A 15,411-nucleotide genomic window follows, 5' to 3' on the forward strand; every position below is an offset into this window, starting at 1 on the left:
TTTTTAAATAAAATAGTTTGCATTTATTATAGTTTTTATTAATTATTCAAAATATTTTCGATTAGACTCGGGTGGAATCGGATAATGTGATAATTGACTATTAGTTTCATTTTGTTTGTGTAAGATGATTCAACTCAATTCAATTCGATTGAACAATTTTAGATTAGAATTGTCGCAATTCATTGTTGCTTTGGTGAAATTTTAAAATGATTCCTATAAAATACGTACAAAAAACGTATCAATGCCTGTATTTTAGTAACAAGACTTCAAAATAATGTGTTTTTTTATCTAAAGCAGGTAACTGAAAAAAAAAATGCCCATTTGTTTTTTGTAAGCGTCTGGTAGCTCTATTCAGAAACAACATATGTATTTGTAGGAAAATGCCCATCACATTTTTGTTGTGACAGCTTTTTAGGTATCAAATTCGATTATTTTGACTGTCATTTATCAACAATCACATTAGCCGATTCCAACCCAAATGTTTGTTTTGTTTAACAACAGATTTCATCTTCAAATTAAATAACAGAAATTACAAAAATATTGAATAGTAGTTTAGTATACGTATTTGGTAATTAATTATAGAAGATCATTTATGATTTATAACAGAAAGTTTATAGCAGAGTAACAAATTTCCCATAATACGTCCAAATATAATTTTTACCGGCTAATTTGATAAACACGCGGTTTATTATGTGCGTTTTATTTAATTCCACCTCGAAAATTGTGTTTAACACATTTTATTTTCACTAAAAAATCTAGAAATATAGAAGCTTATCTTGTTCTCAAACCAAACGAACAAAAATCATTTGAATTGCCATTTAACAGCTACTACGATAACGTGCCATTAATAATTTAAATTTCAGTTTATTCACATTGAATTCAGTTTTGAACAAAACGTTCAGAGGTTCTCGCGTGGAGGAAATATATTATCTAGAGTTCCGACCGGTACCAGTCCTTGTTTTCATTTTCAATTTCACTGCCAAAATACTCACCTCGTTATTAACCTGTCATAACTGGGACCAACTCAAATTGTGCCATATTTGCATTGCGGTTCTAGGGAGCGTCTATACTTTATGCATAACTTTTGCTTTTAGCAAAAATTTCTGTCAAAATCACAGAATTTGTATGCCAAAAGTAGAAAATATAATTTTTAGCACAGTTTACACCGAAAATGAACTACACAATTAATTTTTTTTAAATTATTGCATTTATTTTACAATTTTTGAAATCAACTGGTCACTTTTTTGAACGGCTGAGTTCACCTCATAGTTTTTCCCCAAGAGCAAGATGGGAACAAATTCCATTACAACTATATTCATATTGGCTTGGTCCCATAAGAAATGCAGGGAAAACTAGTGCATGCTTAGCCTTATGGAGAAAATCCTCTAAATTTAGCTTGTAGGCCGAAAGAGAGCAAACCAACTAAGTCGGGACTCTAGATAATATTCCTCTATGCGTTCTCGTTCAATGGCACTTATAACTCGAAATGATTGAAAATTTAGATTACTTTATACAAATTTTAAACTAGAATGATTCCTTTTATTCACCAAAAAAAATGTATATTGAAATTTAAAATTAACAATGGAAGCCCCTTAAAAGTGCCAGAGGTTTAATCTAAATATATTTATGCTTTTTTTCGTACTAAATGATCATACAAAATCACATGACCATACTTTGGTGAAAAAACCATAGTTCTGCTTGAATTTGCATCACCTTTGCTAGACTCATGCCATTGGGATATAAAGAACTTTTTTCGATCTCCTTTGTGTCTAAAGCCCAATCCACGATCATGATCGCTTATAATCGCAAAGTTATCAGATTCATTATATAGCGTCACATTCGAGCGTGAGTTATGATAACTCAAATCAGTTGGTTTAGGTCGCAGGAGAGTTTTCATCTTAAAAACCGCCCTCCAATCTGTTGAGTCATCAGTTTTAAGATTTGACTTTTTTAAACTACTTTCAAAATCAATGTAGCCAGATATTTCGAATCCAGACTTTTGTCGACGACGTATGAAAATAATTGTCTGTTTATAAATAGAATTACAAAATTGATAAATAAATATTTAACGAAGATACGAGTACAAACTTACCGAAAGAATTTTTTGATAATTTGATTTTTCTCTTTTAGCTAAATTATACAAAACTGGATCAGTGATTACGATGCCTTCATGGAATAAAATTAATGATTTTTTAATTGGATACATGGCCTCGTAGGCGGCGGCTTTTCGAATAGTAAATTGTTCAGGGGTGTAGATTTCTTGTGTTGATCGATATCCAAGCTCGACCAATAACCTACAGAATCGGATGTTGCGTAGGAATCTCAAATCATTTCGTGTGATATAGATGTCTAGGTAATCTTCATAGGTTGCACATTCGAGGAGGAAATCATCGTGAATTGGGTTCATCGTTGAAATGTATTATTTCGAACAGCAACACAATTCTCAATTCATTTTCATCTTAATTTTTGAACTGACATCTTTTTAAACTTACAAAATTTATAGTATTTTCATGGAGCTGTTTTTTTTTTTTTTTTTTTTTTTGTACGTTCGCTGAAGCCTCAAGGTGGCGTTAGAAGTTTTATATACAAATAAATGTTAAGTCAATAAGCAACTATATGTCGCCCCTTAAAGTCCCAAGATGACATTAGTTTAGGTTTTATAGACAAAGCTGACCGTAAGTTCAAATTTATTTCTTGGCTCAGGGGTTTGTTGTTTTTCGAATAACTTTTAACAACAGTTGTTAAAGTAAATTTTCATGTATCTGCATCTGCATGCAGAAAAGTAGAGAGGCAGGCATATGTTGCAATCCAAAAACTCTTATTCACTTCCTATAAAATACTATAACTTTTTGGCAGTATAGTGTGCCACAAGCGTTCACGAAAATGTTACGAAATAAATATAAAAAAAAACCTAAGAAAAGCTAAAAATTGTTACAAAATCTAAACATATTTCGAACAACAAAGAAAAAAGGTAGATATAATAGTTGGGTAGCCCAAGAGGGGATTTTGGGATTTACTAAAGCGCGGGAGATTAATATACTGGGAGGTTCCTAGTAGTAGCCCCGAATATGTGGCGCGCGTAAAGGATAAAGGATCAGATTAGTAAAAAAAATTATCATCTAAAATTCTCGAGCTCGTCAGATTAATGTAGGCTAAGTTAGTTATTTGCTAAAAAGTGTATATTCGACTAATCTTGTAAAAGAAAACGTGATCTTGACTTTCTCGAGTGTGGCTAATTTTTTTTTATTTGGAAGGCAATAACTCAACGTTTACATATAATAATTATATAATCTGACGATTTCCGTAAACCTAAGTAAGGACAAATAGTCTATAAAGTTTAGAGCGTGCAGGTAAGTTTTTATTTCTCTTTCATTCTTTCTCTATCTATGGCTCTCTCACTCCGCCCCACTGTGGGTTCTGTTGCCATGACAGTGGTTTTTTCGTTTACAGCGATTTTGATGTTTATTATGTGAATTAAAATTTAGGAAAAAGGTACTATGAGTGACATTAATGTAAATTGTGTGCTTAGTGGTGAAAAAATTCTTGCCATTGTCATATTAGGCGAATCCCTCCAGATAATCGTCAAATTATGAGACAGCACGTTTAGGGTATATAAGTGAAGCATATACATATATTTTAATCCGACGCGCTCGAGTATTTCAAAATGTCGATTTTGTTTGCAAATTCTAATAATGGCCTCGAGTTTGGGTCACATCCAAATCTTCAGATTATTACATAAGAGCCTTCTTTTAGGTTCACATAACATCCAATTAGAAAATCTGACTCGCTCGATAATTTTTTTTTTCGTTTTCCACCCTTACGTACGACCACCCCCATCATGGAAACAATCAAATTAACATGCGTATATTTTCAAAAATACGTAGGACATGGATGCTATAACTGACACGCTCGAGTATGTCCATGCAACTGTTTTTTTATATTTTTGAAAATTTATAGCCGCTGCCCCCACCGATGAAAGTATACATATGATATGACATTTTTTTCATCTTATCATCTAAGCATCACAATCCAATAGGTCTCTTTGACGCTCGAGTAAATCCTGATTTAGCATCCTGGGCTCCCCTACTATTATATAATTAGGTGCACGTACTTTTCCATAGTCTTAACATGATAGTTAAAGGTACTTAAAAATGTGAGAAAAATATTGCAATTAGTTGCATAGACAATTAAAGAGAAATTTAAACGACATTTAAAAAAAAAAAAAACTTAATATAGGTACAAAATTCAAAGATAAAGAAGGAATGTTAAGCTCGTTTTTACACCTATCACATTGTCGCGACACTGATGCAGACAATCGTAAAAATCTTAACGTTTTGCAATGACAAGTTAACGATTGTTAGAGAAGAAGTTAGAAAAGGCCTCAGCATAACTATCCGATTTTAATAAGTTACGTAAGTAAAATCAACCAAAGTTTCAATCGTAATGCGGAATTCGATGACATTTTTTACCACGAAAGGATTTGGGAATATATTTTCGGGGTTTGTAAATGTCTCCGAATACAATGATATTTTTACGAAGGGTAATTTCATGGAAACTTATTCAATGAACTTGTAGCTTGCTGACCAAAGTAACATTCTAGTTTCCCAAATTAAGTTTTAAAAGGCACTATACCTATTTTGTCCGTAAATGCTTCCACACGCATTGGGTCCAAACTCTATAGCTCGGTTTAGCTTTCACTTTAATAATATTGATTGGTTTTTAAGTACAAAGAATTTACTTAAAAACAAAATTTAGCTACCTACGCACTGAGTCACTTTGACAATTTAAAATGGTGGAAAATATTGCATTTCATTAATTTTGCTTAAACTTTATAATTGCACTTGTACATTTTCATCCTCAAACCACCCCTTCACAAGACGTAAAGTTTGTTTAGGATCATTGTCCTGCTGAAAAATACATTATACCGCCAAATGCTCAAGTGCCTCGTAACGAACTACAGGATGTTCTTATGATAGAATCGATTTATTTGTCGTTGAATTTGAACAATTGCGTCAATCCCATTCTAAGGAAATGCATGGCAAAAAGCCACCATGCTTTATGGCCATGACTGTGTATTAAGAATTTTGGACTTACAATTTTGCATCTAATCTTAATAAGTTCCATGTAAGGAATTTCTGTATTTTGGGGGCATTAATTGTAAATTTATTATAAAAAATACAATGTTTTAAAATTATATTATCAAATAAGACAAATTTTCCCTTACATACATTTCATATTGTAAAAAACATGAAAACTTGTCAAAGTTCATCAAGGTTGTTAATCTTTGTTAAAATTAAATGACGAAACAAAACAATTTGCTTTTATTTTCAATTGTTTATAATTGATTTTAAACCAATGTACGAGCTTTTGTAATTTTTTTTTAAATATAAACCTATCCACTTATAGAAAAAAATTACGTTTTTCCGTCCTACAAATAAAACAATACTTGTTAAGAGAATTAAGATGTCTTAGATTCCAATATCGACTTTAAATTTTTCTATCACGTAAGATTTTTTTAAAAACCTAAAAACAACAAAGCTTTTAAGGCTAAGATAAAACTCAAAATATCTCTTAACAATAAATTGTATGATGATTTTGCAAAGTACAAATCTTTCTCTTTTAGAAACAATTTGAATCATTTTAGTAGCTTACTTACTTAGTCATGAATCTTAATTTGATTCTTAATGAAGGTTTGAGAAAATCATGAATTTGAAACTTTGATAGATTTGAAAAATACGTTTTGGACATAGTTCTTAGTCCTTATTTCGAATTCAAACTTAAATTTTAATTATTTGCTCAAATTTTAAAAATACCGGGGCCTTACTATGTAACTTGATTCTACTTTTGATTCTATTCGGAACTCATTTCCGATTCTACTTTCAAATCGTACTACGTATGAAAGTAAAATCGGATGCCGGTTATACCAACTTGTTTTCAAAAAAAATTTACTTTCGATGGAGTATCGAATTGTTTGACAGCTTAAAAAAAATATCAAATTTGTAGACAAGAATAATTGTTACAAAAATGGACACCGTTGGAATTTGGTTCAATTTGCAAGGAAATGAAGAACGGTACGAGCAAATTAAACGCAGTGGAATAAGAGAGAATTCGATAACAATGGAGCTGAGTGAGAAAAGGTTTGTACTTTACTGAGTGAGTAATGTTCTTACTTAACACCATATCATCCGACATGACTACTCGCAGAAGACGAATAATTGATACTTACATTTTTCAACTGCAATTAAAAGTAATTCAAAGTAGTTTAAGTTTATAATTCTAATGGAAAAATGGTTGACTACTGATTACTTGCATTTTTTCGAATTCAGTTACGAATAATTAATATTAACAAGTAATTAAAATAATTATTTCTCCAATATGTAATTGTAGTGGAAATTAATTGTAATTAAAATAAAAGTTGAAATCAATTACAAAAAGTAATTATTGTTTCACAACTGTGTTATCTATTTACCCTATATATTTTATCCTATATATTTTTAAACGGAGGTGTCACATATTCAGTAGTTCAATTAGGTATTTTTAAGCCTTTTTCACAAAAATTTATCAAATTAAATTTAAGAATGTTTCTATTATTTATGATTTTTGCTTTTCTAAGCGAACTGATAACACAGAAAAGTAACTAGTTCAAGGTTGTTTTTCACTTTCTGTTGTTATTTTTTTCACTCTTTACATTTTTGGATATGAAAACACACTGTTTTAGTAACGCTTCTTGAATTTAAAATTTTAAAAATGCTTAAGTTATGCAAACATATCACAATATCTTACGTTTTCAAATTCTATTATTTTGTGTTCTTTCTACTAATCCACAACTTGCCCTGCAATGCCTACCTATGCCTGCCTACCTATAGCTATATATGCTGCGAATTAAAAAAAGTTGTCAAAACAAAATTTATTGAAGTGCTTCTCACTTATGCCAAATGTTATTTTAAGAATCTAGTGCATCATCAGACTTATAAGCGATGCAAAGCAGTGCACCACAGAATCTCCCACCAACCAACCAAAAATAATATATAAAATAATTTGAAGAAAATGATTTCTTCAATAATAAGGATTTTGTTTTTTATAAGCTTAATCCTTAACGTCCGCAGTAGGCCACAATTCAACATTGGTAAGTTTCAAGGACTTCGTATATAGTTTCAATGTCATCATGATACTAAACCCGACGAACTCGAACTTCACAGGAGTAATCTTCGAAAATGAAAACAGTGAAGGTGAAATAGCATTTCGTTCAGCTGTCGACCGAGTTAATATTCATGAACGAAGTTTCGAGCTAACGCCTATATTTAAATATGTCAGAACCGAAGATAGTTTCATTGTTGAGAAAGCAGGTTTGTATTTTATTTTATGATTTAATTTAAAACACGAAAAAAAGAATATGAAATTAATTTGAGTCGTCATAATTTTTCATTTGACAGTGTGCAGCCTATTTTCGCAAAATGTAATTGCTATTTTTGGTCCAAATAATGCTGACGGTTCTGGTTGGTATAGCGCAAACCATTTAGAACGCATAATTTTTGTTCTTCAATTTTGTGTTGTTTACTTTTGTGTATAGGAATCATTAGTTCGATATGCAACACTTTGGATATACCACACATTCTGTTCGATTGGTCACCGACAGAAGCTCTAGTTGATCGACAGTTTTCTTCGATGACATTGAATGTGCATCCAGATAATTTGGTGCTAGCAAGGGCAATGGCAGATATTGTAGCTGGTCTACAGTGGAGGAGTTACACAATTATTTATGAAACTGAAAGAGGTAAGTACAATGTATAACATAAGAGCTTAAGGCTTTAAACATTGATGAAGTTGGGAAGTAAAGGGTCCATCTACCTGATTTAAGATAATATCTTAACGAATTGACAGTTGAGTTTAACAATTTATTTTAGTTCCAATAATATTCATGCAGATTACAGAAGCCAACGAATAAGTTTTTGACATTTTCAATATGATAGAAATGTCAAAATTCGGTGATTCGGATAGAAATGTAATCGGTGTGAAATAAACAATGTGTTTTTTATGTAGTTTCGTTTGATTGTTCCAAATATTTTGAGAACGGAAACTTCATAATTCGATTTCTCAAATCTTTTTTATTGCATAATTCAAAAAGAAAAGAAAAACAAAGCGTTTGTATTTAATTCTCCTGCGCTTTCAATTGCGAAAATTCTCAGAAATCAATCAACATTTTGACAAATACAAACGAAAATAAACAAAACTTTTGTTTCGATCTGACATTAGGATTGGTAAAAAAATCAACCATCCTAATGTCAGATCGAAGCAGAATTTTGTTTATTATTTAACATACTTTCTTTTGCCCTTAGAACTCATGCAATTGCAAGACGTCATTCAAATTCACGATCCAAAAAGTAATCCCACAACTATTCGACAATTGAGCGAAGGACCTGATTATAGACCATTTTTGAAAAGTATCAAACTCGAAGGTGATGCGTGCATAGTTTTACATTGTTCTCCAGAAAATATAATGCATATCTTGAAACAAGCTGATGAACTTAAAATGCTAGGGGAATATCAGGTAAAATAAAGTCTAATGAGAATTGTCATTTTCTAACAGTGAAGTCAATTTTTTGACATTGAATTTACTGGAATTCATTGCTTTTTTGTTTTAGAGTGTATTTATACCATCTTTGGATACACATACATTAGATTTTGGAGATCTTCAGCATATAGCGGCAAATTTAACAACAGCTCGTATAATGGATCCAACTGATTTTCATGTTAAAAATGCCGTACACGATTGGGAGGAGCGTGAGAAACGTGAAGGACGTTATTATAAAACTCTTACTACGCAAGTAAAGGTAATCAATCAAATTTTAAGATTTTTTAAAAATTTAAATCTATTATAAAAATGTAACTAAACTGACGTAATTATTTTTAATAAGTTCCATAATATTGTCAGTTGTTCTTTGTCAAGTGAGATACAACTAACGAGCAATGTGACAAATAATTTAAAATATTGGATTAAGATTTTGACGAAGTTTTTTTCAATTTCACTAAAACTCAACTGAAAATCAAGTTCCACAAATTCCATCACGCAATATTTAAAATTACAGATTGCATTTTCGCATTTTATTTTTACTTTAATATAAAAAAATTATAGTTCCAAACAGAACTATTGTTCTTTACAGTGACTTGCATTTTTATACCAGATTGTGGCACGTATATATTTTAAAGTTATATTTAAAAATGATCTAATATTTTGAACCTAACATTCTTGCTTTGAATTAATATTCTCACTAATTTTAGAATCGTAGAAATAAAAGATAATCAAATTTTTAAGTTTAAAAGATTCTACCACCCCAAGTTATGTCAACTAAATTTTGTATCGCATTTTATGTTATCATTCTTTTTTAAAGACTAATATGCTTCTCATAAGTGATGCTGTATGGGTTTTCGCCAAAGGCTTAGCTGAGTTAGGTATAGCCGAAGAAATTAATTTACCAAAAGTTGAATGTCGCAAAAATAAGCCTTGGCCTTTTGGCAGACGAATTATTGAATTTATCAAAGGAGTAAGTTAAAAAATCTATATAATTTTGACAATTAGCATAGAAGTCAAAATCATGCTTTGCTTTTTTTTTAAATAGCGTTCTGAAGAAGCAACAACGGGACGAATCAATTTTAACGAATATGGACAAAGGAATTTTTTTACAGTTAGAGTACTTGAATTTACTAATAATGGCTTTTTGGAACTTGGTGTTTGGGACACTGTAAACGGTTTGGATATTGGGGTCGATGAGGATGTGAATGCACAACGAGTTGGCGAAAAGCTGGCGAATAAAACTTTTATTATTACATCTAGGATTGGAGCTCCATTTTTATTGAAAAGGTATTGCTCTGTTAGAGAACTGATCGACTGAGATTGAGTGAGTAAGATTGAATGACATGACTTTGGAAGCTAAGTGTAAACGATTGGGAAATTTTCCAATATAGGCCGAATTGTGAAAAGTCTTCCAATAGAATTTGATTAAGTGACGATTGCCAATTTTCTATAAGGTGAAAATTGTACATTATTAGTATTAGACAATTTTTTAGTAGAAAATTGACTGAAAATTTTTGTCTTCTAATTAAAAATTGTCTTTTTTACACTGTTGGTTTTTGGCCTGACTTCGTTTTTATTATTCTGGTAGATGGTGACTGCTTATTTCTTTCTATTTTCGTAGTTTTTAAGTTCTTTCAAAATCCTGTAAGGTTTTGTTTTTTTTTTGGCCGCTAATTTTTTTTCTGTCACTTTTGACAGATAAAATTGGGTGTATACATAATTGATAAAGATTGTTCAAAACTCTTTTAGAAATATCTGCCGATATTGGAAGATCTTCCAAATTCCAATCGTGAATGCTTAGCTTTCATGTGAAATGACAGAAATACATACATTGGAATGATTGGGATAAATGAAATGTTAATCTAATAATACTACAAGCAGCCCTTTCGCCAGTTTTACCTTCAAAAATGTAATTTCTCTTTTCCCCTAAAGTGAGTTTTGTCCTAAAGATAATTAATTTTCGATATAAACTATCATCCATTGGCATTGAAAGTTCGTTCATCAAAGCTTTCAAAATTACGGGAAAACAGGAAATTTATTTTTTTAGGGTAAAATATTTGTTGGTGAATAATTTTATCAAGTGACTTTTAACCTAATTATAAATGTCATCTTAAAATTCAATTAGAGAGCCCAAAGAAGGTGAAACCTTTGAAGGCAATGCCAGGTACGAAGGGTATTCAATGGATCTTATTGACAGAATAGCTCAACTTCTCGGATTCAAATATGTGTTTGAATTAGCACCAGATGGAAAATATGGCTCATATAATAAAGTCACTAAACAATGGGATGGCTTGGTTAAGCAGCTGTTAGATGGAGTAAGAAAATTATTAATGAAAAAATATGAATTAATATCGAAAACTTGTTTTAGAACGCAGATTTAGGAATTTGCGATCTAACAATGACATCATCTCGTCGGACAGTTGTCGATTTTACCCCACCATTTATGACACTGGGTATAAGCATTTTGTACTCAAAGCCTGAAAGTCCACCCCCAGATTTGTTTTCATTTCTGTCTCCATTTTCATTGGATGTATGGATTTACATGGCAACTGCTTACTCGGGTGTCTCTTTGTTGCTGTTTGCTTTGTCAAGAATGGCACCAGCCGACTGGGAAAATCCACATCCTTGCAAGGAGGCCGAAGAAGTCGAGAATATATGGAGCATAATGAATACAACATGGCTGACAATGGGCTCTATAATGGGACAAGGATGTGATATTCTACCAAAGTTAGTTTTAAAATCGGTCCTTTTATATTTCTAAGATTTATGAGAATTTGCTCAGAATGATTTACAAGCACACTATTTATTCTCAATTGAGTTTTGCATAAGATGATGATGAATAATTTTGCTAATACGGAAATCTCCGAGATCTTAGGACTATAAACTGGTCAAATGATTGTATATAAATGAAATCATAACCTTAATCAATTTGACAGATCAGCGTCAGCGCGTCTAGCTACTGGAATGTGGTGGTTTTTTGCTCTTATGATGTTAAATTCCTACACAGCAAATTTAGCTGCATTCTTGACTATGTCTCGAATGGATAGCTCAATTGAAAGTGCGGAAGATCTAGCTAGTCAAAGTAAAATCAAATATGGAGCAGTGACTGGAGGCAGTACCATGGCATTCTTTAGGGTAAGAAAATGTATTCTTAGATAAACTGATCTACGCATTGTGCACATTGTCACTGGACAGGTCCAGACGACATGAGGCACTTGAAAGTAAGGCCAGTCCCTAGCATCTGATTGGCCAGCTGTCAAAGAATTGCCTTTCAATTAATTCAACTTTATTGGAAAGTTAGTCAAGAAAAATCTCCCTAACTATCAAGTCAATTCAACTTATGTCAAAATGACAATTGATCATGTTTTTTCATTCAACCGAAATCTGAACTTTATTACTCTTTATACTATATTACACTATTATTATTTTATGCACACCTTTATTTAATGCTTTCCTTAAAAACTTCTTTGTAAATTTGGTAAATAAAAAATAACAATACAAAATTCAAATCGTGACAGACTTGTAGCTTGCCTGAGGAGTGTTCTGTAGACAATAACGATTTTGGTAGTTTTTGTACTTTGAGTTTGAAGTACAGGTTTGTGATGTAAAGTTCTAAATTTGAAATGTATGACACTTAAGAAACTACTAGTTGCCTTGGTTAAAATTTATTTTGAAAGAATGAAGTTGACTGCAAATGAAGCCCTTTATGTTGTCTGCATCTGCCCACTGATGTTGCCATTTTGAAAGCCACTGATACCTGAACTTACACTTCCTTTTAAATTGACACTGACATTTGCAGTCAACTGCATTCTTGAAATGGAAAATAAGGCCAAGTCATCTAGTTAATTATTCAAACTTAGACTTAAATATCTTTTTACTTGCAGAAAGTAAAAGAAAAAGTCCTTATTCCTTTTCCCATATGACAAAAAAAATGTTTATATTGTGCAAGCATTTCGATATAAGAAGACTTGACTTGATACTAAGGGAGATTATTCTTACCTAGCTTTCCAGTCGACTTTTGCACTAAAAATGCCGTAAATGTAAGGCAATTTGTTTAACAGTTGGCCAATCAGATACTAGAAACTAGGCTTACGTTCAGGTCCCTTATGTCGTGCAGACAAAACACTTCACCTTGAACCTATCAGACTATATGTATTCAGAAAACAAAAACTTGCAGGATTCAAACATGAGTACTTATCAGAAAATGTGGGCTGCAATGGAATCTGCACGCCCTTCAGTTTTTACCAAAAGCAACGATGAAGGTGTCGAGCGTGTTCAAAAAGGCAAACGACTTTATGCTTATTTAATGGAATCAACCACTCTTGAGTATATTGTTGAAAGGAAGTGCGAATTGATGCAAGTTGGAGCTTGGCTTGATTATAAGACTTATGGAATAGCTATGCCTTTTAGTTCGTATATACAATTTGGAAACATTTTTCGTTTTGCTAAGATTTTTGATGTTGTTATTCGGGTTGATAGATTCACCATATCGCAAGCAAATAAGTAAAGCCGTTTTGAAGCTGGGCGAGTCTGGAACTTTGGCAGAACTTAAACGTAAATGGTGGAAAGAGAAACATGGAGGCGGTCGTTGTTCACAAATGGCAGCTGAAAGCGCTGACACTCCGGAATTGGGTGTTGAAAATGTTGGTGGTGTATTTCTTGTGTTGGGACTTGGATTACTTTCAGCAATTGGTATTGGTTTAGTGGAATTTTTATGGAATGTTAAAGAAGTTGCTATTAACGAAAAGGTAATAATACTCAAACCACTCTCTGAAGAAGCTGAAGAATATTGCAGCTCTTTTAATATATTTACAGATATCACTTTTGGAAGCATTGAAATTAGAGACAATGTTTGCTATACAATTTTGGATTACAACGAAACCTGTTCGACAAAGTAGTGGCAGTTCATCGTCGTCATCGAAAAGTTCAAAGAGCTCATCAAAATCTGGAAGCTCTCAAGGAAGTTCCAGTGGTGATGGCAAATCTGTTAGTGATAAACTGAGGAAAATAAGTTCAATGTTTTCATTGAAGTCCTTGAGAAGCAACATTGTTGGAGATAATGAAGATCATCAACAGATAAAAGAAAGTGCACACAAAGGAGATGGCAAGAATGGAAAATTGTCAAATCACGACGTTTAATTTAAGAATTATATCAAATGCAACTGGTATTGGAATTTTGTTTATCATTTAAATAACGACATTACATTTTTCTCATCTTTATTTTTTTGAACATAATAACGTACATAAATAAATGTTTGAAGTATTTTAAAAATTCAGAAAGGAGTTAAGTTGCATTCATTTTACGGATCCTTTATTGCGAAGGTAACTATCAACCGATTGACGATTGGAAATGGAAATACATGGATATCGGTAAATTGATAAAATATTATGCCAATCTGAGTAATTTTCCAATTTTCTTATATTGGTTCAGATAACCTAAGGGACTCTATTTGAATAAAACTTCAAAATACGTCATTTTGACATAAGTAGATTTGACTTAATAATTAGTGAGATTTTTTCTCGACTAACATTCCAGTAAAGTATCTAATAAAGTTGCCTTAAGTAGAGTATTTTTGCAGGTAGCCTGATAAATGAGATATTAGAAACTTGCCTTACCTTCAAGTCCCTTATGTAGTCTAAACCTTTCTATTGTAAATATGCGCCTGACGGATGTTTGCATCATTTCTCGGTCCAAAGCAAGTTATTTAAAAAATCGAGAAAATTTAGAAAAAAAAATAATTCAACCGACCTCTTTTTCGACGAAGCTTAGGAATTAATTAATGCTGTTTAGTGGAAATGCTGAAATTATGAAGCCTGTTTGGGCCACCACCAGTTTTTAAAAACGAGTTTATGGAAACCTTAATTCATCATAATTAAATTAAATTAAATTGGGTGACGCAACAGTCTTTTGTGAACCAGGGCCTATTGACTTACAACTCGAACCATTCCTGTGTGCGAGTACTGTTGTCAGAAATGGAAGGGACCTACAATTTTTAGGCCGAATCCGAACGGCTAATTAGAGAAAGCACTTTTTCATGACAAGAATTACTCTTGAAGGAATTGTCAATTCCTCGCAAGAGGCAGTACCCGCGAAAATGATTTTTTTTTAAATTAAGGTGGCACAGGCAGGGATTGAACGACCTCTTGCATGACAGTCCAACGCACTAACCATCATGCCACGGGTACTACTAATCAAAAGCTCTTTTTTAATCATTTTTTACTTATTACCATTTCATCGACTAAAAATTTACGATTGATCAAAAATTTATTGTTCGCAATACAAATTTTTTTTAAAAACATATATGTAATTGAAAAATATTTACAATGGGTCAATCATATGCGTTATTTAAATTACATCCTAGATTCATACATACATATTAAATGCTCTGTTTGATTTGAATAAAAGAAAGAAATACTAACTCTGTAGAAATTGCTGAACGTTTGCTTATATTTTATATTCTAAGGCAGACAAAATGATCCAGCAAAACATATATTTTCACAATATTTATCCACAAGTTTGTTTTTCTGCGGATTGGTATTTTTTGACATATGAAATTCCTTTATATTTATACATATTCTTGACAGCTGTCATTTTGAAATGAATCTAAAGTAAGAAAATGGGAGCATTCACAAAGCTTGTGACTACGTAGTCAAAATTCAATTACCTTTGTGAACATTTGTGTTTTCAGAACATTAAAAAGGTTTTTTTTATTTTAAAATTCAATTAAAGATAAAATATGATTGATTTATATTTGTATTTAAATACCGGAAGATTCATTTGATTTTGAATTCTTGTGTCCTCACCGAGCAGCAAATTGTGAAACGTCAAAACTAGTGTG

At 31.8% G+C, this 15,411-nt stretch overlaps 2 protein-coding genes across 2 annotated transcripts; one reads left to right on the forward strand and one right to left on the reverse strand.

Moving 5' to 3' along the window:
• Window positions 1-1,517: 1,517 nt before the first annotated feature.
• On the reverse strand, window positions 1,518-2,529 carry LOC129939258 (cilia- and flagella-associated protein 299-like). Its single transcript, XM_056047224.1, has 2 exons — window positions 2,093-2,529; window positions 1,518-2,026 (listed from the first exon to the last, which is right to left on the reverse strand). Exons 1-2 carry the CDS (start codon window positions 2,405-2,407, stop codon window positions 1,625-1,627), a joined length of 717 nt encoding a protein of 238 aa, XP_055903199.1. The 5' UTR covers window positions 2,408-2,529; the 3' UTR covers window positions 1,518-1,624.
• Window positions 2,530-6,950: 4,421 nt separating this feature from the next.
• Window positions 6,951-13,855, forward strand: LOC129939251 (glutamate receptor ionotropic, kainate 2). Its single transcript, XM_056047201.1, has 14 exons — window positions 6,951-7,126; window positions 7,200-7,346; window positions 7,434-7,496; window positions 7,571-7,774; window positions 8,337-8,548; window positions 8,643-8,831; window positions 9,390-9,542; window positions 9,618-9,859; window positions 10,698-10,887; window positions 10,941-11,299; window positions 11,509-11,707; window positions 12,750-12,981; window positions 13,052-13,320; window positions 13,388-13,855. Exons 1-14 carry the CDS (start codon window positions 7,048-7,050, stop codon window positions 13,709-13,711), a joined length of 2,862 nt encoding a protein of 953 aa, XP_055903176.1. The 5' UTR covers window positions 6,951-7,047; the 3' UTR covers window positions 13,712-13,855.
• Window positions 13,856-15,411: the final 1,556 nt, after the last annotated feature.

This window comes from Eupeodes corollae, chromosome 1, assembly GCF_945859685.1.
Source record: "Eupeodes corollae chromosome 1, idEupCoro1.1, whole genome shotgun sequence".
Lineage (NCBI taxonomy): Eukaryota > Metazoa > Arthropoda > Insecta > Diptera > Syrphidae > Eupeodes > Eupeodes corollae.

What these genes read in the sequence shown, in the direction of transcription:
- LOC129939251 (XM_056047201.1), top strand. Translation starts at nt 7,048, where the DNA reads ATGATTTCTTCAATAATAAGGATTTTGTTTTTTATAAGCTTAATCCTT. An exon ending in CTCTTACTACGCAAGTAAAG is followed by an intron (nt 8,832 to 9,389) that starts GTAATCAATCAA and finishes TCTTTTTTAAAG; the next exon opens with ACTAATATGCTTCTCATAAG. An exon ending in GTACCATGGCATTCTTTAGG is followed by an intron (nt 11,708 to 12,749) that starts GTAAGAAAATGT and finishes AAAAACTTGCAG; the next exon opens with GATTCAAACATGAGTACTTA.
- LOC129939258 (XM_056047224.1), bottom strand. Translation starts at nt 2,407, where the DNA reads ATGAACCCAATTCACGATGATTTCCTCCTCGAATGTGCAACCTATGAA. An exon ending in ATTATCAAAAAATTCTTTCG is followed by an intron (nt 2,027 to 2,092) that starts GTAAGTTTGTAC and finishes ATTTATAAACAG; the next exon opens with ACAATTATTTTCATACGTCG.